Source organism: Lepidochelys kempii, chromosome 7 (assembly GCF_965140285.1).
Source record: "Lepidochelys kempii isolate rLepKem1 chromosome 7, rLepKem1.hap1, whole genome shotgun sequence".
Lineage (NCBI taxonomy): Eukaryota > Metazoa > Chordata > Testudines > Cheloniidae > Lepidochelys > Lepidochelys kempii.
In genome coordinates, this window is record NC_136386.1 from 61,508,555 (window position 1) to 61,533,841 (window position 25,287).

At 41.8% G+C, this 25,287-nt stretch overlaps 2 protein-coding genes across 5 annotated transcripts in view; one reads left to right on the forward strand and one right to left on the reverse strand.

Annotated features, from left to right (window-relative positions):
• VCL (vinculin) overlaps positions 1-16,546 on the forward strand; it is a 105,777-nt gene extending 89,231 nt beyond the window's left edge. The window contains exons 18-22 of one of the 2 annotated variants that reach the window (XM_073353147.2): positions 700-885; positions 5,437-5,649; positions 8,478-8,681; positions 9,663-9,767; positions 13,841-16,546. In XM_073353147.2, the coding sequence (XP_073209248.1) occupies positions 700-885; positions 5,437-5,649; positions 8,478-8,681; positions 9,663-9,767; positions 13,841-13,987 (855 nt within the window). In that variant the 3' untranslated portion in view covers positions 13,988-16,546. The remainder of the gene's footprint in view (positions 1-699; positions 886-5,436; positions 5,650-8,477; positions 8,682-9,662; positions 9,768-13,840) is intronic. The other variant, XM_073353149.2, reaches the window with a different exon arrangement.
• Positions 16,547-22,870: 6,324 nt separating this feature from the next.
• The window catches only part of AP3M1 (adaptor related protein complex 3 subunit mu 1), a 45,044-nt gene continuing 42,627 nt past the window's right edge, over positions 22,871-25,287 (reverse strand). For 2 of the 3 annotated variants that reach the window (XM_073353150.2, XM_073353151.2), the window contains exon 9: positions 22,871-23,927. In XM_073353150.2, coding sequence (XP_073209251.1) covers positions 23,827-23,927 — 101 coding nt within the window. In that variant the 3' untranslated portion in view covers positions 22,871-23,826. The remainder of the gene's footprint in view (positions 23,928-25,287) is intronic. The other variant, XM_078853786.1, reaches the window with a different exon arrangement.

Here is a 25,287-nt window from a genome sequence, read left to right on the forward strand (position 1 = left end):
TTGAAGCACTTCATCAAAGAGCCTGATACAAAGACCAATGGAAGACTTTCATTAACTTCAGTGGACTTTGCATGAAGTGCAAACATCACGGAACTCTTCTTGAAGCAGGTAGAGGGAGAGAGGCAACCTTTGAGACAGCTAGACTCCAGTCCATTGTTTGCTTTATAGATCCACGTTTCTTAAGTGACAGGACTTTCAAACAGGAAATACAGAAGTTAACTGCATCTTCTAAAGAGACTGTCTTTCAGCGCAATGGTTGTAATTTTTGTCTTAGCAAATAAAATGATTAACAATATCACCTCACTCTTATATGCTTTGTCTCATGTAGTGAGGAGTGGGGAAGCCTCAAATTCTACCCACTAGTTCATACTAGTTATGATCTCCCATACTTTCGCCTGTGATATGGGTTAGTTTAATGTAGAGGAGAAGTATTGATTTTGACCAAATGGAAAACATTTGTTTTATTCTTTAAATAAAAATGTTAGTTGTATTTGGCTGGTCAGCACCACAAACTTAGTGGGCCAGCCTTCAGTGTGCAAAGTCGTAAACTACTGTGAACGTACTTTTCTTGTGATGGAGAGTCCTTTAAATGTGAGACAGCATGAGCTCCTCATTGTCCTACAGATGCCTAACAACCTGGTACCATGTTTTGTGCCAGTATATTTTCAAGTGTACTGAATATATTCCTTTCTTGCTCAGCTGACTGATGAACTTGCACCTCCAAAACCACCCCTTCCAGAGGGTGAAGTTCCACCACCCAGACCACCTCCCCCCGAAGAGAAAGATGAAGAGTTCCCAGAGCAGAAAGCGGGAGAGGTGATTAATCAGCCCATGATGATGGCTGCTAGGCAGCTACATGATGAAGCCCGAAAATGGTCTAGCAAGGTAAGTGAAGTGTATAAAAGGGCTTGTTTCTATTGACTCTAACAACTAACGTAAGAAAGGTGTTTATCTCTGGAAATTAGAAATAACAGTCAAAGATCTAGGACTGAAAGAAATCAGAGTCATTGTCCAGGACCAATCATGAGCTTGACAGTCCAAAGTCAGCTGTTGCCATTCCTTTCATTTCCTGGGATAAAACAAAACATTATAGTTGGGACTCTGTGTATACCATGATTAAACAGCTGGATATTTGTCCCAGCATTATGCTGAAGATTACAGGCTTTCATTTTTCCAACCTTTATGGCTGTGAAAAAATTGTATACTTCTCAGACTAGGAGTCAATGCAATGATGAGTGTAAATCCCTAAAAAATGGCTCTGTGAGACATGATGTGCTCCATATGCCTCCATGGGGTGTTAATTTTGAAAACTAATGATGCAGATTTCAGTGGCAGTATTGTTAAATGCTAGTGAACTAGTTTACACTCCAAATTAATGTGCTTATCCCACAAACCCAGACGGCCTTCCATAGCTTCTCAGATACTGAAACCACCTCCTATTTTCCCCTACAGCTGCAAAACCTCCTGCTTTCTCCTGACCCCCTTTTATAATAGAATTTATACATTTGTACTGCTAAGCCCCGCTCTACACCTAAAACTTAGGTCGACCTAACTACATTGCTCAGGGCTGTGAAAAATTTTGCACCCTGCGTGATGTAGTTAGGTCAACCTAACTCCTGCTGTACATACAGCTAGTTCGATGGAAGAATTCTTCCATTGGCCTACCTACTTCCTCTTGAGAGGATAGATTTACTACAGCAATTGGAATAAACACACTGAAGCAACAGAAGGGAAGTGTCTACATTACAGCGGTGTAGCTGCAGCTGCACTTCTGTAGACATACCCTAAGTTCTGGAGTGTGCTGAAAATGTAAATGTTAGGGGCAGAATAAAATATGTGGAATTTAATATCACATGAAACAAAGGGTACAATTATAATTAGTTTTTTTTTTTAAATTAAATATGAAAATGCAGTTGGAAGATGCCACAGAATCTCCTCACTGCTATAATGTGGCTGCAGAATGCAAGAGTATTGCCACAGAATTAGGCCAAGCTTGTTGTGAAGTAGACCGGCTCTTGATTATAGCATCCCTGAATTAGTGAAGCCACTCTGTTTGAATGTTTATACCCATCCACTGGATATCTATTCTTGAATCATTGCCTCTGGAGAAATTAGAAGCTTTTTACCTTCAAAACATCGAATAGCAGAACAGCTGTCTCAAGGTCATTCTTATGTGGAGAGCTACTATACTGCACCTTACATTCTGTGTAAGTATGGATTTGCCTTCCATGCTCACTTTGTGTTTGTGGTCATCAAAGCTGGTTAGTGTGTCACAGAAGCATGGATATTTTTTCCCCGTTTAAGGTAGGAAACTGACAGCTATGTTAAAACTACTGTAAGTAGTTCTGGTAGACATCACAGAAACCAACCAGTCAGGCTAGATTGGGTGACTGTAGGTAGCTCATTCATTGAACTCTTCTCCTCCTGAACCATCTGTTTCTAGAAGATGTATCATTTTTGTTTAAAAAAACCTCTACCCCTTTGAGCTGTGTGTTCTAGGAAGGTACTATTTGTTCAGACACCTTATTATTAAAAGCCATTGTATGACTTTGGGGTCAAAGATCATTCAATTTAAAGGGTTAAAATTAGCACTGAATTGGGAGATTAATGCTCAGTGCATTAGAATTCCATATGTAGGAAAAGTGAAACTTGTAGCACTTGTGAGCTGGGTTGTGTTAATTCTGGGGAGAGCTTTTCTACAATAGCTGTATAAATGTACTGTGTGGAAATTATTTTAAAGTTTGTAAGGTTTATGGTCAAAGTGACAGTATAAAAATGGGACCACCTCACTCCTTTTTATTCAGTCACCCTTACACATACTGACAAAAATATGTCTTTCCTCCTCTTAGCTATATTGACAGGTGCTTTGAGCATCTGGAGTCTATTCTGGTTTGTATATCAATGTAATTTTTTAGCTATGTTACAATTATAGAGACAAATTCTGCCCTTGTTTGCAGCTGTACAAAGCCCATTCTAGGCAGGAGGTGTGGGCTTCCACAGGTGTAACTTGTAGGCCAGAATTTTGGTCTGCAAAATTGCCATTGTTTGGGATGATGTGTAAGCCAGAAAACAGATCCTGATGAGTTAGGAGCACTGAGTCGGAAAGGCCTCTTTACTTGTAAAATGAGGAAAATTGATCTGGATCATTGATGTAATAAACATGAAACCCTGCAAATCCATTTTGGAGCCACTTTTCCGACTAGAAATGTGTTTTACATGAGAAGTTCAGTATATTTTCTGCTGGGTTTATTGTTACCTGTGTGTGTTTATATCCCAAAAGGAGTACTCCTTTATCTTGTTAATCATCTTAAAAGGTAATTTTGAGGAACAATGGGTTATAATTTCCACTTTTCAGAAAGTGCTTTGTGGTTTGGATTTTAAAGCTGACAATCCAATTAAATACAATAAGTACTTAAATATTTGTTTACCATATGTAGTTTATATGTTAAGTAATATGCCTACTAAAATATTTACCTACCAGAGCAAAACACCAGTACAGCTTAAAAAAATAAAATGTACAACTTCTCCTATATTTAGCATGAGCCTCAACTCTGGGGTCTCTGGATTATAAAACAATATTTTCAGAACCTTTCAAGAAAAGTGATTCAAACCAACCAAACCAGGAAATTGAAGTCTAACCTTTCATCCTTCGTTCATGCTTTTAAAGTTGCATCAGCTGCAAAGCAAGCTGGTCCCATGAGTACAACTGCAGGAAATTGCAATGTCCCATGGTGTGCATCCCCCGCCCCTGCTCTTCCCTGCAGATCATGGATACCATCTTGGATTTAATTTGGGTTCAGTTTTAAAATGCTTTCTTTTGAGCAGTAATGATCCTCAGAGAAGCTATTTAAAAGATGAGTCTTTAACTTTCCACTGCAGCCACAGGAGGTGGCCTTCTCTTATGAAGAAAATCTAGCATGGCAGGCACTGAGCGTGATGTGTGGGACTTGACAGATCATGAGACACAAGATCCAGCTCATCCCAAGCCTGCTGGACTTCAGGCTGAGGCAGGCTCTCAGTGCACAAAGCCAGTATTTCATTTTTGTGTTTTCACAATCAGATGCTTTTATAACTTTTTGTATGGGCGGGGGAGGGGAAGGAATGCTTAATATCTTTTTAACAGGCTTTTGATTGCTCTGTTTTTATAAGACTCAAAAGTTACCAGTTTAATCTTTTTACAAATGTCATTTTTGACTGGGCAAACCCAGGAATTCTCTCACCTCTGTAATGTCTTATGGAGGGTCCATAAGCCCATGTGGGTCAGGTTTCCCAAATACATAGTTTCTGCCTCTGCATTATCTATATCAGGATAACTTTGGCATTAGGGTTTGCCAGTTTTATAAAGTCTATCAATCAAAAGGGGCTAATATTGTGTAATGTCTGGAAGATGCTCTGCATGACTAAGATTTTTTTTAAGATGAGTCACTTATTGAGTTTAAATTGTAACTTTTCCCTTTCAGTGTTTTTCTGGTGTAGATTTTGTCCATAAAAGGCCTTGCGTTAAAAACAAGGCTCATTAGAAAATACATACCTTCTTGATAAGGATTGTTTGGCTTGTTTCATTCTCTTCGTCTGGTATGAAGAATGTGATTAGTAATTCTGTATAATACAATGGTCCTGGAAGTGTTGGCTATGGTAACATGCCATGCAAAATATGCTGTGACGTTGTTTTCTTACGTATCTCCTCCCCACACTCTGTACTGTAGCCATTATTTGTAATGGCTTAAATCATCATTTTTTCACACAGAAAAGGTAATAACTGCAACATTATGGTGAAACAATATAGTTCTCTTCATAATCCCTTTGTACTCTAATCATTCGTATTCACAGTGCTTTGTTTTACTAAGTCCATTTTCAGTCTGTTAGCAAACACTAATAACTTAATTTCCAAGAATGAGCTCCTTTCCCTTTAATCTTTTTTGTTCTCTGTGTACTCTGGTAGCCCTTCACTTCCAATCCTGCTACTCCTCTGTTGTTAATTCTCTTCTTTACCTCTCTAAGGGAACAGAAAGCAGTATCTGGAATCTATATTACCTCAGCCTATTCTTATCCCAGCCAGACATCCTTATGTGAAACCGCATCCACAAAGTTTGTTTTCACCATTACCAAATTATACCACCATTGTCTTGCCAGAAAATGTTGTTCTGAAATTCTGATTTCCTTGAAATGCATAAGATAAATCATGTGTACTCATCTGAACAATATTTCTTTCCACATCTTTCAAATAATCCTAACTTTTTCTCTCCTTAACTTCTTAGTAATTCTGGTTCACAGGTGAAATGGTTGGCCCCCTTTCTGCTGATCCTTGGATTGCTTTCATTTTCTTTTCATAGACCAAGAGGTTGTTTGATTACTAAACCAGCTCAGCTCTTTTACCAAATTCTGCTTCTAATACTAACTGTCCCTGTTTCTCCAATCTCCCTGCCACCTTCAAAGCCTGATGTGACTGAGGTTAATGAAGCCGCTGAGGCTGATGTAGATGTAGATGAGCAGGAGGATGCAGATGATGTTGAATTCACTCTCCCCTCTGACACTGAAGATGATTACGAGCCTGAGCTGCTGTTAATGCCAACCAGTCAGCCCGTTAACCAGCCCATTCTGGCCGCTGCTCAGTCTCTGCATCGGGAAGCAACCAAGTGGTCTAGTAAGGTACTCCTCAGTTTCCCACTGGCAACCGATCTGTGTGCATCCAGCCATTTGGAATGCTGACACATTTGCATCACTCTTGATACTTGCTGGGCCCCATGAGTCTGAGTGAATAAACTTTTGCCTGCACTTCATTTTAAGGATTGAGAGTGGCTTCACAAGTTTGGTAGGTCTGTCAAGGCCAGATTTCAGCTTGATTTTTGGGTCACTTTTTAGAATAAAAAGGCTTTTTTTCCCTTTGATTGCATCTTCCTATCTTTCTGCGTATGGCAGTATTTAAAAATGTAAAAGACATTTTTCTGATCACCTGTGAAGCCATGGTTGGTTTCTCAATGACTTCCAGATAATAACAGAACCTAAGTCATTCAAGAAGTCATTTAACATGTCTATTGTGCTTTGCCTCTATCAACGGCTTCAGCTAAAATCCGTATGACAAGGAATGGCTTTGTATGGCAGTGTTATCAAGGAGGACTTTCTGCTGACTTGCACTTGGCTGTACTGCAAATGCTGGCTTGGATAAGAGAACTCCTTTTAAAGAACCTGCACTGAATGCATTAGTTGCTGAGATCAAAACTGTTTATATGGTACCAATGGAGAGCAAAGCTGGAGTTCAGACATTTACAAGTACTCTCTTGTGTCTAAACACAAAAAAGTTTTTGCAAGGCTGGTCACTTACTTCATCATGGAACCGGCGTGCTTCAAGATATGTAAGGTTGTTGCTCTCCAGTGAGTTTGAGTGTGTCATATGTGGTCAGTCATTCATTTTTAATAGAAAGGGCTTTCAAAAATATTCCTGCCCTAGTGCTAGATAAACAGAGGGTTTCACAAATGATGTTGTTGAATATTCCGAGCTCCTTTATCCCTCTTTACAAATGAATGGAAAAGTTGCCTGTTCTTCACCACTTTCTTTAACAGATTGAAAACGGCAGGACCGGGCAGGCTGGTTGAAACTACCGTAAAGAACAGAATTGTCAGACACAGAGATGGACATAATTGGTTGGGAAATAGCTAACATAGTTTTTGACAAGGGAAATCAGGCCTCACCAGTCTACTAGAATTCTTTGAGGGGGTCAACAAGCATGCGGACAAAGGAGATCCAGTGGATATAGTGTGTTGAGATTTTCAGAAAGCCTTTGACAAGGGCCCTCGCCAAAGGCTCTTAAGCAAAGTAAGCAGTCACGGGATACGAGGGAAGGTTCTCTCATGGATTGGTAACTGGTTAAAAGATAGGAAACAAAGGGTGGGAATACATGGTCAGTTTTCAGAATGGAGAGCGGTAAATAGTGGTGTGCCCCAGGGATCTGTACTGGGCCAGTCCTATTCAACATATTCATGAACAATCTGGAAAAAGGGGTAAACAGTGAGATGGCAAAATTTGCAGATGACACAAAACTACTCAAGATAGTTAAGTCCCAGGCAGACTGTGAAGAGCTACAAAAGGATCTCACAAAACTGGGCAACAAACTGGCAGATGAAATTTAATGTTGGTAAATACAAAGTAGTGCACATTGGAAAACATAATCCTAACTATACATTTACAATGATGGGGTCTAAATTAGCTGTTACCACTCAAGAAAGAGATCTTGGAGTCATTGTGGATAGTTCTCTGAAATCATCCACTCAATGTGCAGTGCAGTCAAAAAAGCAAACAGAATGTTGGGACTCATCAAGAAAGGGATAGATAATAAGACAGAAAATACCCTATTGCCTCTGCATAAATCCATGGTACACCCACACCTTGAATACTGCGTTCAGATGTGGTTGTCTCATCTCAAAAAAGATATATTGGAATTGGAAAAGGTTCAGAAAAGGGCAACAAAAATGATTAGGGGTATGGAACGGCTTCCGTATGAGGAGAGATTAATAAGACTGGGATTATTCAGCTTGGAAAAGAGGCGACTAAAGGGGGATATGATAGAGGTCTATAAAATCATGAGTGGTATAGAGAAAGTAAATAAGGAAGTGTTATTTCCTCCTTCTCATAATACGAGAACAAGGGGCCACCAAATGAAATTAATAGGTAGCAGGTTTAAAACAAACACAAGAGAGTATTTTTTCATGCAACGCATTGCCAGTCTCTGGAACTCCTTGCCAGAGGGTGTTGTGAAGGCCAATACTATAACGAGGTTCAAAAGGGAACTAGATAGATTCATGGAAGATAGGGCCATCAGTGGCTATTAGCCAGGATGGGCAGGAATGGTGTCCCTAGCCTGTGTTTGCCAGAAGCTGGGATTGGGTGACAGGCCATGGATCACTTGATGATAACCTGTCTGTTCATTCCCTTTGGGGCACCTGCCATTGGCCACTGTCAGAGGACAGGATACTGGGCTTGGTGGGCCTTTGGTCTGATCCAGTATGGCCTTTCTTATGTTCTTTTGTTCAGAGAATTGGTACTGTTTGATTTAACTTACTTTTTTTTAATTGGCACTTGTGTTTTCAGTAATGCTGCTTTTATTGGGGAAATCTAGAATGTCTATAACACTTGAACACACTTGTTCTTAAAATCCAGGCAGCTGCCTCGTCACTTCCACTTCCATGGACAAACTAACATTTTGGTCATCTTTTTTTTTTTTTTTTTCCTCCAGTTTTGAAACTTTTTCATTGAGTGTTGGAGGGGAAAGTATTTCACAGACATTTGTACAAATCTTCAGTGCTCTTTATGAAGAATCTTTTTCAATAGACTTGAATTGTTCTTCCTTGACTTAATGAAAGGGTTTGCTAGTGAGTGTGGATTATAGTTCAGGTGTAATTATATTATATATGTAATTTTTTGTGACTGCTGGCCTAACACTGCCATGTCTAACATTCATTGTTATATTTGTTCCCTGCAGGGTAATGATATAATTGCTGCTGCGAAGCGAATGGCTCTGCTGATGGCAGAGATGTCCCGCCTAGTGAGAGGTGTCAGTGGAAACAAGCGTGCCCTTATTCAGTGTGCCAAGGATATCGCAAAAGCGTCAGATGAAGTGACTCGATTGGCTAAGGAGGTGGCAAAGCAGTGCACCGACAAGCGCATTCGAACAAACCTCTTGCAGGTAATAACCTGGGCTGACTTTAAAATAATGCACATACCACTTTCCTTCCTGAGTTCTGCTCCTTCAGTATGGCTCAAGGCTGGAGAGTGAGTTTATTTTTGGCTGAGAATCACCTGTGGATCCCCTTGGCTCCCTATCCCAGCTTTTGTGAGTCTTGAGGCCCAAGTATGTGAAATGTTGATTTTCTTCAACTCCCACTTTGTGACTTCAGGTCCTTTTATTCAGATGGGAGAAGACATGTCAGTGTCCTGTAAGAGAGCCTTTGAAAATTCCATGAATGTCAAGAGACCAGTCTAGCAATGTCTATATCACCTTGGCCATCCACATAGTCAGCCTTATCAAGTCATAGGGTATTGGCAATAGCATAAACCAATACATCCCCGAATCCCATCCTCCATTCCTGATGAAACAGACTCTTGAAGGAATACTGGGCAAAGGAAAAGTGAATTCTGCTTTAGCGAATTGCTAGAATGGTCACCCAAGCTTATCAGGAAGGAATGGGAATTAAATTGCAGTGCCTTAGGTCATGAACACAAGAACACTTAGGGCACAGCAAATCTAAATCTACAGCACTCCAGGGTGCTGCGTACTAACTGTCTGGGTGGTTCCTGCTGCTGCTTGCTAAAAGATCCTGTGTGCACTTTGACGTTGTGCTGTTTAAAACCACAGTACATCAACGTGCTCTAGGGAACTTTCAGTGTGCGGCAGCAGGGTCCACATGGTGAGTTAGTGCATAACATGCTGGAGCGCTGTAGATTTCCAACCCAACTTGCCGTGCAGTAAGTGTTCATATAAACATGTCTTTAGTGACATCATGCAAGGTACCCTTGAAGTTTACATGTACATTGTATGCTTGTACCTGAGCCATCAGCAAAGAGAAACTGCTGTAGAGTGAAGCAAAATCTTAGTTTTACTTTAAAAATGGGATATCAATTGTTTCGAGTTTAAAAACTAAAATGATGCACCTTCCCAACTTCTTAGGTGTGTGAGCGAATCCCAACCATCAGCACCCAACTCAAAATCCTCTCCACTGTTAAAGCTACCATGTTGGGCAGGACAAACATCAGTGATGAGGAGTCAGAACAGGTGAGCTGCATAATTGATTTTAATGTAAACTCCTGCTCGCTCATTGATGCGGGAGAGGGAGGTCAGGTGTGTGTGTCAGGTCAGGTCAAAGCCTCCTCTTTCAAGAGTAATCATGGGATCGTAGGACTGGAAGGGACCTTGATAGGTCATCTAGTCTAGTCCCATGCACTGAGGCAGAACTAAGTATTATCTAGACTCCCATGAGTGCCTCCTATCGGCTTGGTGAGATGCTGCAATCTTTTCTTCTGGCTACTCAGAGGGGGGAGGGATAGCTCAGTGGTTTGAGCATTGGCCTGCTAAATCCAGGGTTGTGAGTTCAGTCCTTGAGGGGGCCATTTAGGGAATCTAGGGCAAAAATTGGGGCTTGGTCCTGCTTTGAGCAGGGGGTTGGACTAGATGACCTCCTGAGGTCCCTTCCAATCCTGATATTCTGTGTCCTATATATAATCAGATGTGTCCCAGATACTGAGAGTTAGTAAATCTGACCCAGTGTCCAGTAAATGTGTTAATTTCAATACACCTTTGTATATATTCTGCAGTTAACAATAGGACATTGCTCTGTCTCATAGAGAAGACTTAATTTGCTTCTAACCTGATATTGCCTCTTGTTTTAAAACAATCCACAGTCCAAAACAAAAACGTAGAGCTGTTTTTTTGGCATAGGAGATTATTCATCAGCACCCTCTGGTGGTTTCCAATGAATACAAGTTTAAGAATATTGTAACTAAAGCGGGCAATCATTTAAAACCTTTTTAGTTTCAGCTCTCCCTGCTTCTTAACCAGCAACTTCATCTTTGTTTTGTGAAACTTTGACTTCTGCAGCTACCTTCAATGACTCTGGGTATATTTAGTTACATTTTTGGTCTAGAATTCCTGTAGGTTCTCTAAAGAAAAAAGGAGTACTTGTGGCACCTTAGAGACTAACAAATGTATTTGAGCATAAGCTTTTGTTTGGTAGATGGATGTGTTAGGAATAGTGAGCTGTTCAGCTCGTGTTCAGACATTAGCTTGCACTCAGCTTTTCAAAAGGTAGGCCATGAGGAACAGGAGCCAGTGCTGCTGTTCTTTGAGTAGTGTCCCTGTATGTGCTCTTCAGGTGCGCCTGCACCTTTGATCAGAGATTTTTGGTAGTAGTGCCCATTCGGCATGTGCATGCACCCACACACCCTCATGCCCTGCACCGAGGCTATATGGGACTGCACAGGCCAACAGGACTCAGTTCCTTCTCAACCGCCTTTGGCCAGAGCCTACGTCGACTGTGTGCCTGTTTGCCATAGTATTTGATAATTAGTTAGTTACCTTATAGGGTATGTAGTTGTTGGAACAATTCCCTTTTTTCCCCTTTTCCTTTAACTAAAAAAACCCCCCAACATTTTATTGCTAGGTAGACTTAGATAACAGTTAAGAGCTTTTTCCCTTCTAGGGGTCCTCTTTGTAATATTATGCAGGAATGCCAGGCTTGCTGGGATTCAAAAGGTGTCTCTCCTGCGGTGAGGTGCTTGCTATCAATGATGGACACTCCATGTGCGTTTGCTATTTGGGAGGTAGACTCATCCCCAGTAAGTGCAAGATCTGTGCTTCCTTCAAGGGGAGATCCACAAAAAATAGGGAAATCAAGTTAAAACTCGCGCAGATGGCACAACCTTAACAACCAGCTTCAGCTCCAGGAGTGGAGGACCCCTGTGCACACAGACTTCCAGTACCATTAGTGCCCTGTTCACATCAAGATCTCAGTCACCAGAGATCCCTAAAGAGAGAGGCGGCACCGCAGCAACTAGTACATCTAAGGTGCAGAAGTCCTTCATAGAGGTAACCTCAACATCTGCCTCGAAGCAGAAAGTGGTAAGGAGTAAATTTCCAAGAAAATCTTCATCACCAATGCAGATGACGACTACGGAGACCTCGGGTCCCAATGGAGTTCCATGTAGGCTTTGAGTGATGCTGGTACCACAAAGATGAATAGGAGGCAGTTGTCTAAGACAGACATGGTACTGAATTCAGGTACCCATACCCAGAGTGGCAGAGACACTGGTGAAAAAAGTTCTAAGCCTGTCCCTGAGCAGCACTGAGTACCGGTAGCATGAACGTCAACAAAGACCGTTCGGCTACCTGTGGTACCAATGGAATCTGAGTCGACTCACTCCTATGTTAAATGTTTGGTACCAGCTGCATGGGTAAAGAGCCGTCCTCCACAGGTTCTTGCTCAACCCTCTCTTTTATACCATCAGTATTACAAGGTCATAGGTACCCTAAAGACCTGCTAGTATCTTGGAAGCCAGTGCCTTGTCTCTTAATGAGCATGGGGGGTGTGTCAGCATCAAGACTCTCTCTTGGTCACCAGCTCCTGTATCGCCTAGAGTACCATACTTGCCCTCATCATCTTTGCAAGCCGGACAGCTGTGTCACTGCCCCTCCACCCCTTTCCCCGCGTTGGAGTACATGGAAGAGGATATTTCCGACTCTTAGATATCAGTGCAGGGTTCCCCAGTCGAGTCTAGGACACATCGCTGTCCCTCCTCCACTGACTTAATACAGGAGAATAAACCTCAGGTGACACCCACATGGCAGGAACACACATGGATGCCTCCACCTATGCTATTTGCCCCCATCCATGGCTTCATTGCGTCCTATGGGCGTTCTCTTGTCAACAATTTGCAAAGAAATTGTCACACCACAGGAGGGAGCAGGAAAGGGCCCATTCTCCCCAACCTCCTATTCTACCACCTATGCCAGAGGAAGAGACCTGTGAGGAGCAGAAAGCAAAGGGGGATAAGGAGATGACTCCTCTTACTAATATTTCTTCCTCATCACCTGATGAAGCTGTGATGCCTCCACCTCCTCCTATGGCAGATGACTTCAGGCAGTTTCAAGAACTGATGAAGTGAATTGCGGGCATGCTGCGGATTCTCTTTAAGGTATTTCAGGTGTCCCACCATAAACTCCTGGATATCTTGCAAACTTTGACATCTGTGAGGCTCACCATTCGAGGCAATGAAGCTCTTATGGAGCCTGCTAAGACTGTTCGGCAAACACTAGGTACAGCACTTTCTACCTGCAAGAGGGCGGAGGGAAAATATTATGTCCCTGCCATGGAACCAGAGTTTCTGTGTTCTCACTCAGCTCCAGACCATTTAGAAGATCTCCTAGACTATTTGTATCCATTGCGGACAGAAACGAGGGTTCGGCAGTTTCAAAACAGGTTATCAAAGAGGATCTCCAGTTGTATTAAGATTTGTTCAGCCCACTTCAAGAGTGATATCACGTTCGACAAGAACACTAACTATGTCTATAGCCTTACTTAAGGATGTACCAATTGCAGAGATCTATAGAATGACAATATGGTCCTCTGTTGGTGTGTTTTCTCAACATTTATGCCATGGTGCCTACAGCTAGGCAGGTCAGTTCTTTTTTCTGTTTTGGACTCTGGTCTGAACCATCCATCTTCTTAGGACACCTTTGGAGTCACCTGAAGTTGAGCACCCACAGAAGAGAGGTTACTACTTGTGCAATAACTGGAGTTCTTCGAGATGTGTGTCCCTGTGAATGCTCTATTACCCACCCTCCTTTCCCTCTGCTTCGGAGTCTCGCTTGTGGGAATTGGTGGTGGTGAAGGAACTGAGGGTGGTACATCCACATAGCCCTATGTAACCTTGGTACGGGGCACAAGTATATGTGGGGTGCATGCACAGGCTGAATAGGCATCCTTACCAAAAATCTGTCAAAGTTGCAGGTCACAGGCACACTTGAAGTGGAGCACCCATAAGGGGACATGTCTCAGAGAACTCCAGTTACGGCATAAGGTGTGTAACCTCTCCTTCTTGTGAATGAGAGAATCACTTGCTACTTGGAGTGAGGGGGTAGCCTTCCCAGTTATGGAACAAGTAATTTTTTACATTTGACTATCATGAAACATACATTAGCGAGAATGACGTAACAACATGTTCCTGTTGTGAGGCCCCAGGCAGGGTGGGATTTTATGCTTCTGTGTTAAACAATTGCTCATCTGAATGTGAACACTGTTTTACCACTATGGATATTTAAGAACTTGAATAACACCTTTCCTTTGTCCGCAGGCTACTGAGATGTTGGTTCACAATGCCCAGAACCTTATGCAATCTGTAAAGGAGACTGTGAGAGAAGCGGAAGCAGCATCTATTAAGATTAGAACAGATGCTGGATTCACTCTTCGCTGGGTTAGAAAGACTCCTTGGTATCAGTAAACAACTGCCAAATAACAATCTTCTGAAACATAAAAAGCCTTTTTGAAGCAGAAGAGAATTTTTTAACAGCAAAATGTGCTGTTAACATGAGCTTAAAATTAGCTTATGCTAATGCCCCATTCTAAGGGCATTAATTATAAAAATATGCATTTAAACATCTTCGGAAAGCATCTCAGAATTGCTTCCGACACATTGACAATTTTTATTCTTTTTGGTTTTGAAGATTCTCTCTTTTCATTAATTCTGTAATCCCAGAGACACACTTCTCATTTATGCACTGTATATTTCAGTAGTTTCCATATGGTGGTATGACACATGGACTTTGCTCAAGCTTGAACTGGAGGTCTGGAACACTAACCGTGTTACTTAGCTATTTTGGGGAGACAATCAATGACACTGAAAAGGTGAATTGTTTTAATGACATTTTCAGTTAGCTGTTCTCACACCACAAAAGTGTTACAAGGTATATGTAGTGAAGTTCATTTACATCAGAAGTGACCCCCTCTTTTTTGGGGGAGGGGGAAATCACATTGCTAAAATAGTCTCTTATGCTGCTGTTACTTTGTCTGGCAATGATATCCTAGGTCAGGAAATACTGAGCTGTCTTCTTTACTTCCCATTGCCACCTGTAGTGATTCCAGAATCTGCATTCTTGTGCTATACTAAAATGGTTGGCGATGGATGTTCGTCACAAATAATGACAGCTTGACTGTTAAAGTTTCAGAGGCCTTAGAAAAGCACAGACTCCCATCCCTGCCCCCCAGTAAAAATTTGGTAGAATATGGAGCTAAAAATTTGGAATCCATCGAGTTAGCTGCATTAGTCAGTCAATCATGTTCAAAGCAACTTTTTGTATGAAAAAAAAATGCTCAGATAGAACACAATCAAGCTCCATCTCCTTTTCTTCGAAACCTGGCACACCCACACTCCACCTCTGCACACTTCCTTCAGAGTTGTTTTAGGGGAAAATTACACTCCGTTTAATGATGCTTGTGCCTCACTGCCCTTCATTCTAATGATGGAGCATGTGGGAAAGTAGAGGCACTCAATTTATGGAGTCTGTTGGTGTTCCTAATGTAAATCTGTTGTTCAGATAACTTTAATGAGCCATGAAAATGATTTCTAGACTGAAATTCTATATACACATTTAAAGCTTAGTAGCAATTAACGGAATTAGATAAATTATTTTTTTCCAATCGTGTTAAGAAAACAGACTTGGGATGGTTTTTGTACTTCCATACTTCTTACATGCCTTCATTTTTAACATGCTTATGATAGCTGTTCAATAATATTTTTTGGCATTTAAAATGAAAAGTAATTAGATTGCTAAAATTTTAGAAACGGCCTTTGTGTGCAAAAACCTTTGCTAACTTGATTATGTACGCCAGCATTGACATCATAATGGCTCCTTAGTTTCTGTTTGGTACGGATTGTCACAATGATCATGCTCAAGCCACCTTTGTTAATGTGCTGTTGCTGCCCGTTGATCAGACACACAGTAACAGCAAAGGCAAGCTGTGCAGTACAGCGTCAGACAACAGTTACTCTACACTTCGTTCTTCTCTCGCCTGCATGGTTATCAAAAAGGGAAATTACATATTTAAACTACATTATAATAATCTGCCTCAAACTGATTTTAGCAAGAGAAAGCCCTTGTTCATCCTTAATTCACTCCTCCTCCCCTGATAATGCCAAATACATGGTACTTAGGGTCTTTTCTCAAACTCCTCCAATAACTACCCACACCAGGAAGGATGAAGGAGTGAGACAGAGCCTTAAGCAGAATGTCTTGCCTTTGGTTGGCTTATATTGGACCCTTAACACTATGTAATGTAGTCATTTCTATTTAATAGTAAACACTGAATAGGAGGGGACTCTTGAGGGTCTTCAGAATAGTCTTCCTGTATTTGCTTTCAAAATAGTTCAAGCTTCTCTGTGGGTACATCTACACAGTAACTAGATGCCCACGACTGGCCTATTCCAACCAACTTGGGCTCACAGGGCTTGGGCTGCAGGGCTGTTTTGTTGCTGTGTAGACTTCTGGGCTTGGGCTGTAGCTTGGGCTCAGGACCCTGGGAAGTGAGTCCCCTGAGCCCAACTTTGCTGGCACTGGCCAGCCGCAAGCGTCTAGTTGCTGTGTAGACGTACTCTGAGATTTTTAGCATCACTGTCTAGTTGCTTGACTGATATTAATGCAATATTACTAATGCCTTTAATACATGATTGTTTATGCCAAAGATCACTTTTTGTTTTATTAAGGAATGTTCGGGAAAGTTATGAATCATGTTTGCCTTTGATATTTCTTCAGAATGTTTGCTATTAGTTCTTAAACTGTTTTGTAGGATCTCAAATACTGTACACCTTATGCAATTTGTGCTTTCTTGAAGACTATTGGTCTTCAGACCTAAAATGAAGCAAAATTTTAAAGACCTTGAATGTTGGTTAGAAATGTTTTACCACTAATACTTTGTTTATAAATCAAAATTTGTTGTATAGTCTAATATTTTCAACCTTTTCTTTTTGTTCTGTTAAAACAAAATAAAAATGCATTTGTATAAATGTCACTTTATGAACATTTACAGGGACTGAATAGTAAGAATGTTCTTTAATTGCAGAAAGAACATAGGTCAGCACACCAGAAATATGAATTTAGAGGGTTAATTATTTTCTAAAAAGTTATAAAACAATTGTATGTTGAGTAATAGTTATGCACCCCCAATGTGCTTAAATAGGTAACCTAACAATTTCTATACATTCAGAATAGGAGTAGTGATTCTATCTTTCTATCAGTTACGTGGGCTTCTGGCTCTGATTTGGTACAAGTTATCTGAAAGAGTCAACACTTATGAGTTTAATACATGGAGGACTCTGACATAACTATTATTTGTCGTACAAAGTGAAAAAAGCATTGCAATGAGGGGTGGGGGAGGTTAAATGTTTTGGTACTTTGTGCAGACTGTTCACTTACCTTGTAGGACAAATTTCTGGTGCCCATACAGGAAATAGTTAATAGATTCATAGATATTTAGGTCAGAAGGGACCATTATGATCATCTAGTCTGACCTCCTGCACAATGCAGGCCACAGAATTTCACCCACCACTCCTGCAAAAAACCTCTCACCTATGTCTGTGCTATTGAAGTCCTCAAATCATGGTTTAAAGACTTCAAGGAGGAGAGAATCCTCCAGCAAGTGACCTGTGCCCCATGCTACAGCGGAAGGCAAAAAACCTCCAGGGCCTCTTCCAATCTGCCCTGGAGAAAAATTCCTTCCCGACCCCAAATATGGTGATCAGCTAAGCCCTGAGCATATGGGCAAAATTCATCAGGCAGCATTCAGAAGTGCTAAGTCCTGCTTGAACCATATGATCAAGCAGTTTCTGGGTGCACACCTGTCTAGCCTGAAGAGTCAGAGTGGTTATGTTGGAGGTTGGAGAAGAGACTACTGGGCACAAGGAAACACCATGGAAGTCCTTGCCAGACTACCCCATGGTTTTGGAGGCAATAGTCACATGGTGGTGGAAGGCTGCTGTCAACTTTCATCAAGCAACTACTGACCGTGCTGGACGTGGCCATCCTGCATGCAAGTGCCAACAGGTCAGTAGGCAGATTTGGAGGTAAGGAAGGTCAACTTTGAGTTTGCTTTCTCTATTATGAGGGAGATCTAGTTCCTGGTCAGATTCCAGCTCAGTGCCAGGTAAGTTTGTTAAGGGCCTAGGGAAACTTAGAGTCTGGTAGGGAAGTTTCAAAAGTGTCTAAATTATACCCTCTCTGGGCATAAGAGGAGCTGCCATGTACTCCAAAAATGAGTTAAAACATTCATAGCTACATAGGAACACGCACATCCTATGGGCTTGGCCTTCTCCAAGTAATGCCTTGGGAGAAGTCTAGCAGTTGGTCAGCCTTTCATATTAACTAACAAAGCCCTATTCCCATGTGACTGCCATTTTGACAGTGGAGTGAGAGATGAAGGGAAAGGACCTTTTTGCCAGCCTTTTTCTGCTGGTAGCTTCACTCACATCAGAAGGTATATAAAAGATACCCTTAAAATAGATGGAAGGGTTTAGGGTGGGGTGTCTTGTGCTTCAGGTACCAAATCCCTCATCATCCTGAAAAATGGTATTCCCATAAAGCTCCACTAGGATTGGTGTGTTAGTGTTGGACCCCTTGAAGTTGCCTGGTAGCCTGACTCATCTTTGCCTTTCCAAGCCTTTGAGTGTGGCTTAGGTCTCAGGATTTTTTTGGAGTTCTGTAGCTGCCTGAAGACACAAGTCGTGTTGGAAAGAAAAACAATAGGGAAAAGATGGCGTTGGTGGGCAGCCAGCCTGCCTCCCTGCATTTCATTGAACTAGGTGTGAAGCATGTTCATGGTTTAATTAAGCTGTGTTCTTTCCAAAATGGCAGGGAAACCTCAGGGAACATGAGGTGCAATAGCATGGATGTAATCAGACAAGATCCCATTGGAGTAATGTTTTTGTGTGTTGCTCCATACAGCAGGGACAGCCATTAGTGTGTTTACAAAAGGATCTGGTGCACTTGCCTCTCAGTAAGGCCCAACAAGCTTGCTTGGCCTCATGTTGCTTTCTGCCTAGGACGGGACAAGTGCACCAATGATTGTTGCCTAGAATTTTCCTACCCTAGTTGCAGTTGACGTCTTAAACCAGAAGGTGCCCCATAGACAAGATATCATTGCCAGCATTTAGGTGGAATCAAGTGACTTGGGCACCTGAAAAGAGGTCTGTAAATCAGAGTGGCTCTGTTGAAGGGCTGGTGCTGTAAAGCTCTTTTGGTGGTGCAAGGAAAAGGTGCGTCTAGGCTTCCTATTCAAGCAGAGGGAAGGTTCAGATTGGCAGTTGGAGCAGAGTGGAGGGCAGACCCCTTTAATTTATTTTCAGTTGATTTAAAAATAATTCCTTAAATAAAAAAAATTAACAGCTTCTGGTTTAGATAAACGCCACAGCTTCCCTCTTTGTACAGGCACTAGGTTGAATTGGAATTTAACTATGGAGCCAGTAGCAGGCGAACAAGAATGAGAGCTTCTAGGAGTGAAGAAGGAATGGCTCTCTGCCTTGGCCCTCAGATCCTAAGAATAGCAACTTCAGCTGGGAGTAGCAGCAGGAGATGGGATTTCTTTGCAAGAGAGCATAGTGGAAAAGTCTGTGCCTTTCTTTAGGAGCTGCCCTCAATCTCCAGCTGAAGCTGGTCTGATGGGAAGGAACCAAGCTCTGAACTGGAATCCACCTGCTGCCAGGAAGCAGCTAATCAATCCTCATTGACGAAAGGTCCATCCCCAGGCTGCATCCACTTGTAAGATATATCTGCTACAGTAAGTCCAGGGCAACTATTTATACTGTACCCATAATAAATGAGACATGCAAGAAGTTGACCTGCCACCTCCACTGTTGTAGCCTCTGCTGTGGGCTGGTAGCTGCCGCTGGAGAAAAGCTTGGGTGGGCTTCACTGAGACAGCCAGGCAACAGGAGTGTGTGAAGAGCAGTGTGCTAGCAGAGGGTTAGACTCGTACTGTAGTGACGATAGCCACTAAAATAATAGTGCTTTTTACTTATCGCTAAGAGCTAGGTTTGATGTAGATCATTGTTTTAGAGGCAGTCAAGGGTTTGGTTGTCCATGTAAACTTTAAGAGGGAAAAAAACATGGCTTTGAGTAAACCACCAATGCATTGACAGCAGCTAGATTTTCAACAGGACTGGAGGTCAGCTGGAATTTAAGGGATGGAAACCTGCCACTTGGTACTTACAACATAGTGTTGCACATTAAACCTATCAAACAGGCTTATTTTGTATAGTGCTCATCCATTCTGTGATATTTTTATAGGCTGGAGCAAAGACAAGGTCTGTAGGCAAAGCAGCATGCTGTACGGGCCTTTCTGTGGATCCAAGCCACGACCTGTTGAAGCACACCATGCTGTAACTTCGCCAAGTACTTTAGAGGAAATAGCACATCTTAAGTGCCCTGAAGATTTAATCTAAATCACATTCCCAAACTAATGCTCATGAGCTATCACTGGCATGCAGAGACTGGGCTGCTGCTGGCTCTTCCTCATTGCTGTCAGAGAGAAACCAATGTTTGGAAAGGGAGAGTAAAATGAAGTGTGATTAACAGAGCCAGACAGAGGGCTTGTCTTCATGTACAGCAGCACATTTGCACCGGTGCTGCTGTAGCACTTCAGTGAAGACACTCCTCTACCGATGGGAGAGCTTCTCCTGTTTGCATAGTTAATCCACCTCCCGAGGAGGCAGCAGCTATGTTGATGGGAGAAGCTCTCCCACCCAGGTAGCTCTGCCTACACAGGAGGATTAGGTTGGTGTAACTGGGTCGCTCAGGGGTGTAGATTTTTCACAGCCCTGAGTGATGTAGTTATGATAATAGAGGTCTGTAGTGTAGCCATGGCCTTAATACACAAGGCATCTAATACTGTTCCATGTACACAATTGCTACAGCTCAGAAACAAAATGTTCTGTGCAATTGGGAGTAAGTTGTCAAAAGGTCCTTAAGATGCACTAAAGCTGTGGTCCTACTTAAATAACACCTCTGCCTTCCACAAGGAGACAATATCATTTGACAGTTCAGGAAAGAATCTGGGAACTACTAATGTGAGAGAGGAACCTGGCTCTCAGTTCATATAGGGTGCTGGAGAAAAGTAGACACTTGGCAGAGGACAGCTCTAGGTACAGTATGACATGAGTCATTCCAGCATTGCCAACCTTGTTCAAAAAATTGTGAGCCATGATTGTAAACAGGTTGTATTCTCCTTTGCCAGCTGAACCTTTTGCTTTCACATCTTCCATTTTTTCTTTGCAAGAATGAGGGCTAGGAACTTTTTGAAAATGAAAGCTGAGCTTCTCACTTAGGTGAAGTCAGAATTTAGATGCTCGTTCCTATTTTTCCATCAGTCTATTGCATAGTGTAGGTTGCTCCTACTGGAATTTTTGTAGATAAATGACATCTCGTGGGAGAAAATGTGAACAGCAGTCCCTTCAGATGTAGGAGCTTTGCGTACCCTTTTCCTTCAAAATCAGGACTTTACTCTCATAACAGTGCTGAATATGTTCAGTGTTTGAAACTGGACACTATACTCCAGTTTAGGAAAGCAGATCTGGGTATCTGGCCCCTATGAATCTTGCCCATATGCTCAGGGTTTAGCTGATCACCATATTTGGGGTCGGGAAGGAATTTTCCTCCAGGGCAGATTGGAAGAGGCCCTGGCAGTTTTTCGTCTTCCTCTGTAGCATGGGGCACAGGTCTGCTCCTTGAAGTCTTTAAACCATGATTTGAGGACTTCAGACATAAGTGGGAGGTTTTTCGCAGGAGTGGGTAGATGAGATTCTGTGGCCTGCATTGTGCAGGAGGTCGGACTAGATGATCATAATGGGCCCTTCTGACCTTAGTATCTATGAACTCTGTGTGGCTCATTGCATGACTTTGTGTAAGACACTGAAGTACACTGTCTAGGGTAGCTTTGGATTCATTTTTACTTCTAATTCCATGGAACTACCAGTTTTAAATGAAGCTGCTGCAGCATTTCCAGGCTGCTGCACTGGAGCGATACAGAGTGTGGTGAGGAGAGCCTGTCACAGAACGTACGAGGCCTTGGGTGTAACTAGTGTCTCTCCTATTTTTAAGCTTGTTAAATCTGCTGTTAACTTTAAAGCCCTCAGTAGGATGTTAGTATAACCTGCACTGCGGATGGATTGGATACAGTCATGCAAACAGTTTTCCTTGGGGAATTGAGGGTAGCAGTTACATTTTAACTGGATATTCAAAGATTGTAATGTTCTATAATTTTGAAATTCTAGCTGTCCATTGCTTGTACTTGTGAGATCAAAGATTTACAGCACATTTCTTACAGAATGATCGTTTTTTCTAGAGCACTTGAAAATCACTATGCACTTCCAGTGGCCCTTAAGGGAAAATTCTTGTTACCCATAACACCTGACTGAGGAATTATGGGCTGAATTGAAGTTTTTCGTTGCTCAAGGTAACAGAGAGGCGTTACTCTGCTATATAATCAACTAACTCCCGTCCAATGAGAACACATGCAAATATTTAATTCCTCATTGGTTGAAAAGTAGTAATTATTCGGTCTCTCTCAGAATGTTGATTGCGACATTGATTGTACCTAGAAGATGATCAGTGTTCCAAATATAAGCGTGGATACCAAAAGTTACGCTTCATCCTAAATAAAATTAGCCAGATTTTCAGACAAGCTGAACACCTACAACTTGCACTAATGTCAATGGAAGCTGGAGTTGCTCAGTCAGGCTTTTTTTTTTTTGTTAAGTGCTTAAATAAGAATTAAGAAAGCTAGTTTTACTATCCAGGTTTGAAAGTTTAGGCTGCGGACCTTTGCTTTGGTTAATCTTTTCCTCTCAGGTCAGGTCTTAATACCTACTTACCCCTGTTACAGGTAAATAGGCACAAGTCCAGCAGCAAAGTCAGTGGCAAAGTAGGGACACTAACTGCAGTGTCCCGATTCCTTGCTCCTCCTAACAATGAGGCAATGTTGGACCTCAGTCTATTTCATGGCACATTCATTTAACTGGCAGTCCAGACAATGCCAATGCCTAATAAGTGGTTTTGTTCTCAGCTTTAGAGAAGACCCAGTGGTTAGTGTTAGGAAGGTGATTGACAGTTATACATTTCAATATTTTTTAAGCAGCAAAGCTAAATGAAGTGAATGGCTTATCACCTCCATGTCCTGTTAGTGATGGTACTTATTCCTTCACACTGGAGAGGTGAGCAAGTTGGTAAGGGTAGCTGTAACTGGTGGTTGCTTTGTTTGTATAAGAAAGTTTCATGTGCTGTTTGCCAGAGCAGGAGATATGCAGGTCATAAGCAAAAATACATTTTTACAAGCGGAGATATTTGCAGCAAAGTTCCCTTTTATTTTAATTAATTACAATAAAGCATACAATTTTTACGTACATTTTACATTTTCTACTGTGCTACCTAAAAGCTACACTCCAATGTACACATGGCACACAAGTCTGGAGGCATTTGCTTCGAAGAGGAAGTGCCTCTAAATCAAAGCTGAGGCTTTACATAAAAACAGATTTTCCTTTAACTGTATTTCTAAAAAAATACAAAGTAAGGTGAGAAGTGGAAAGAAAGTGGAGTACTGAAGCAACAATCACTCCCAGGTTTGGATGCAGAAGGTTATTTTATCAGCTCATCTGTTGGTGGCACAAATGAAAGCCGAGTAAGGCAAACACTTCCTAAGGCAGTATCTTGTAAACATGAGCAAAAGATTTTTCTGTTCATCAGAAAGGGTCTCAAGGCATGTGACAAATCTGACATGTCCCATGCTCACCTGGAAGCCGACCCATTCTTTCTGCTGCATTCTAGTTCTGAAGAGATATCATGCTGCACTGTGAAATGTTAACTCATGGCAGGCTCTGAGAAGGGGTAGTATTCTCTCACCCTGCAGCAGTAAGACCTGCCATCACAAGAGGGTCCTGCTGGGTTGCATGGCCTTTGCCAGTGTGCTTCACCACCTGCAATTCTGGCATTGGTATCTTATTTGACTGTGTGTTAGCGGCATTCTGTGAATCCTCAAACAATCCTTGTTCAAAAGAATTTATTAAAAGTGTGAAATTATGTTAGAAAAAAAATCAACCTAGTTTAAAGCCATGTTTATAAAAAACAGACTATACTTTCATTTGAATTGCTGCTGTGAACAGAAATGCTTTGATCCCAAATTAATTAGTGTGCATTATTACTCAATTGGCACCTCATAGCAACATATGTCATGAAGTGGTCGCAGTTTCCAAATCTGAAGGAAAAAAATAGTACTACTTGCTCTGGCAAATAGAGCATCTTCTCATGTCCGGACTTGGAATTTTCCTGCTTTTGTGATGTACTTGACACCTTTAAAAGGCTTGTATTTCTCTCCAAACATGTCAAGGCGATTTACTTTCAATCCTACACAAAGGGGAACATGAAGAGCAAGAGTTTACATTTTCACACTCGCCTCCCCTTGAAGTCTGGATAATCTGCTTTGGAAATGATGTGAGCAGAGGAGTTTAGTTCTTCCATCTAGCAAGCACTACTGTTCAGTTTGAATTGGTTTCTCTTCTAACCTTTCTTTCTCAGTTGATTTTTATGCCAGAAGGGATGACTGTAATCCTCCTCTAGGCTACGGCTTCTTAACCTGGCAGTGCGGCCACCCCATCTCTCCTATATTGCTAAGTGAGAGAGAGAGATCCTGGTACACAGACCCATTCTGACCTGTTGCATAGCACATTCTGTACAATAGCTACACCTAATAATTCCACCTCTCAGCTAAATAGGCCACTGGACTATAGCAGAGCTTTTACAAAGACATCCACTCTTGCTTTAAAAGTTTTCAACCAATGGAAAACTACAGCAGCCCTTGGTCAATGCCAGCAATGGTTAGTTACCTTCACAGTTATAAGTTTGCACTTATTTCCAAGCTGAAGTTAATCACACCTTTTTGAAAGTCTTTCCTTAGAACTGAGGCCATTAATCCGGATTTGTTCAAGTCTCTAGTTATTCACATAAGCACTATACAGCATGCGGTCATTAGCAAACGCACGTTAGCACAGGTTCAAGAGATGGAAAAAAACTCAAAATAGAGAGGGAACGTGTATGTCTCAAAAGGGCTTTGGCTGGCAACACAAATTTCAGCCGTTCAGTAAGCTTCGAGGTCAGCACTGTGGAGTCTAGAAAGTCCTCCGGATAGGCCAATGCAAGTTGAGCAGCGTTTCAGTAGGTGAGTGGCCTCCGCAACTGCACTGCAGCTCCAGAGGCTGTGCCTGAGTTGCCAGGTTTGATCATTTGCTATACACCTGACCACCACAGCATTCTGGAACCTCCCCAGGGAGAAGGTGCTTACACTACCACTGTCTTCTGCCCTTGCTAACCCACTGCCCTCACTGATCCTCATTCCCACCTCATTAGGTTGTAAGTAATGTTTTCTGCAAGTGTATAATCAAATATATAGAATACGCCTGAGTTAAGGTTGAGGCCCTGTTCCTGCAAACACTTGCTTATGGGAGTAACTTTACACAAATCCAATTGGTTTCACATACTTTGTTTGTAGGACTGGGGCCTGCAGGCTTAATTTTTCACCTCCATGGTTGTATTAACCCTGTAGCCTTCATGCTCTGAAACTAGGGGAGTTACTCTGAAGCTGATGGAGGCAGTTAAGAACTTTCAATGATTACCAGAGTTAGGAGGAGGAATAATTTCCCAAAATAAAATGGTCACTGATAATCAGGATGGGTTTTTTCTGTGCTAGGCCCACAGAAGTCAAAGACCT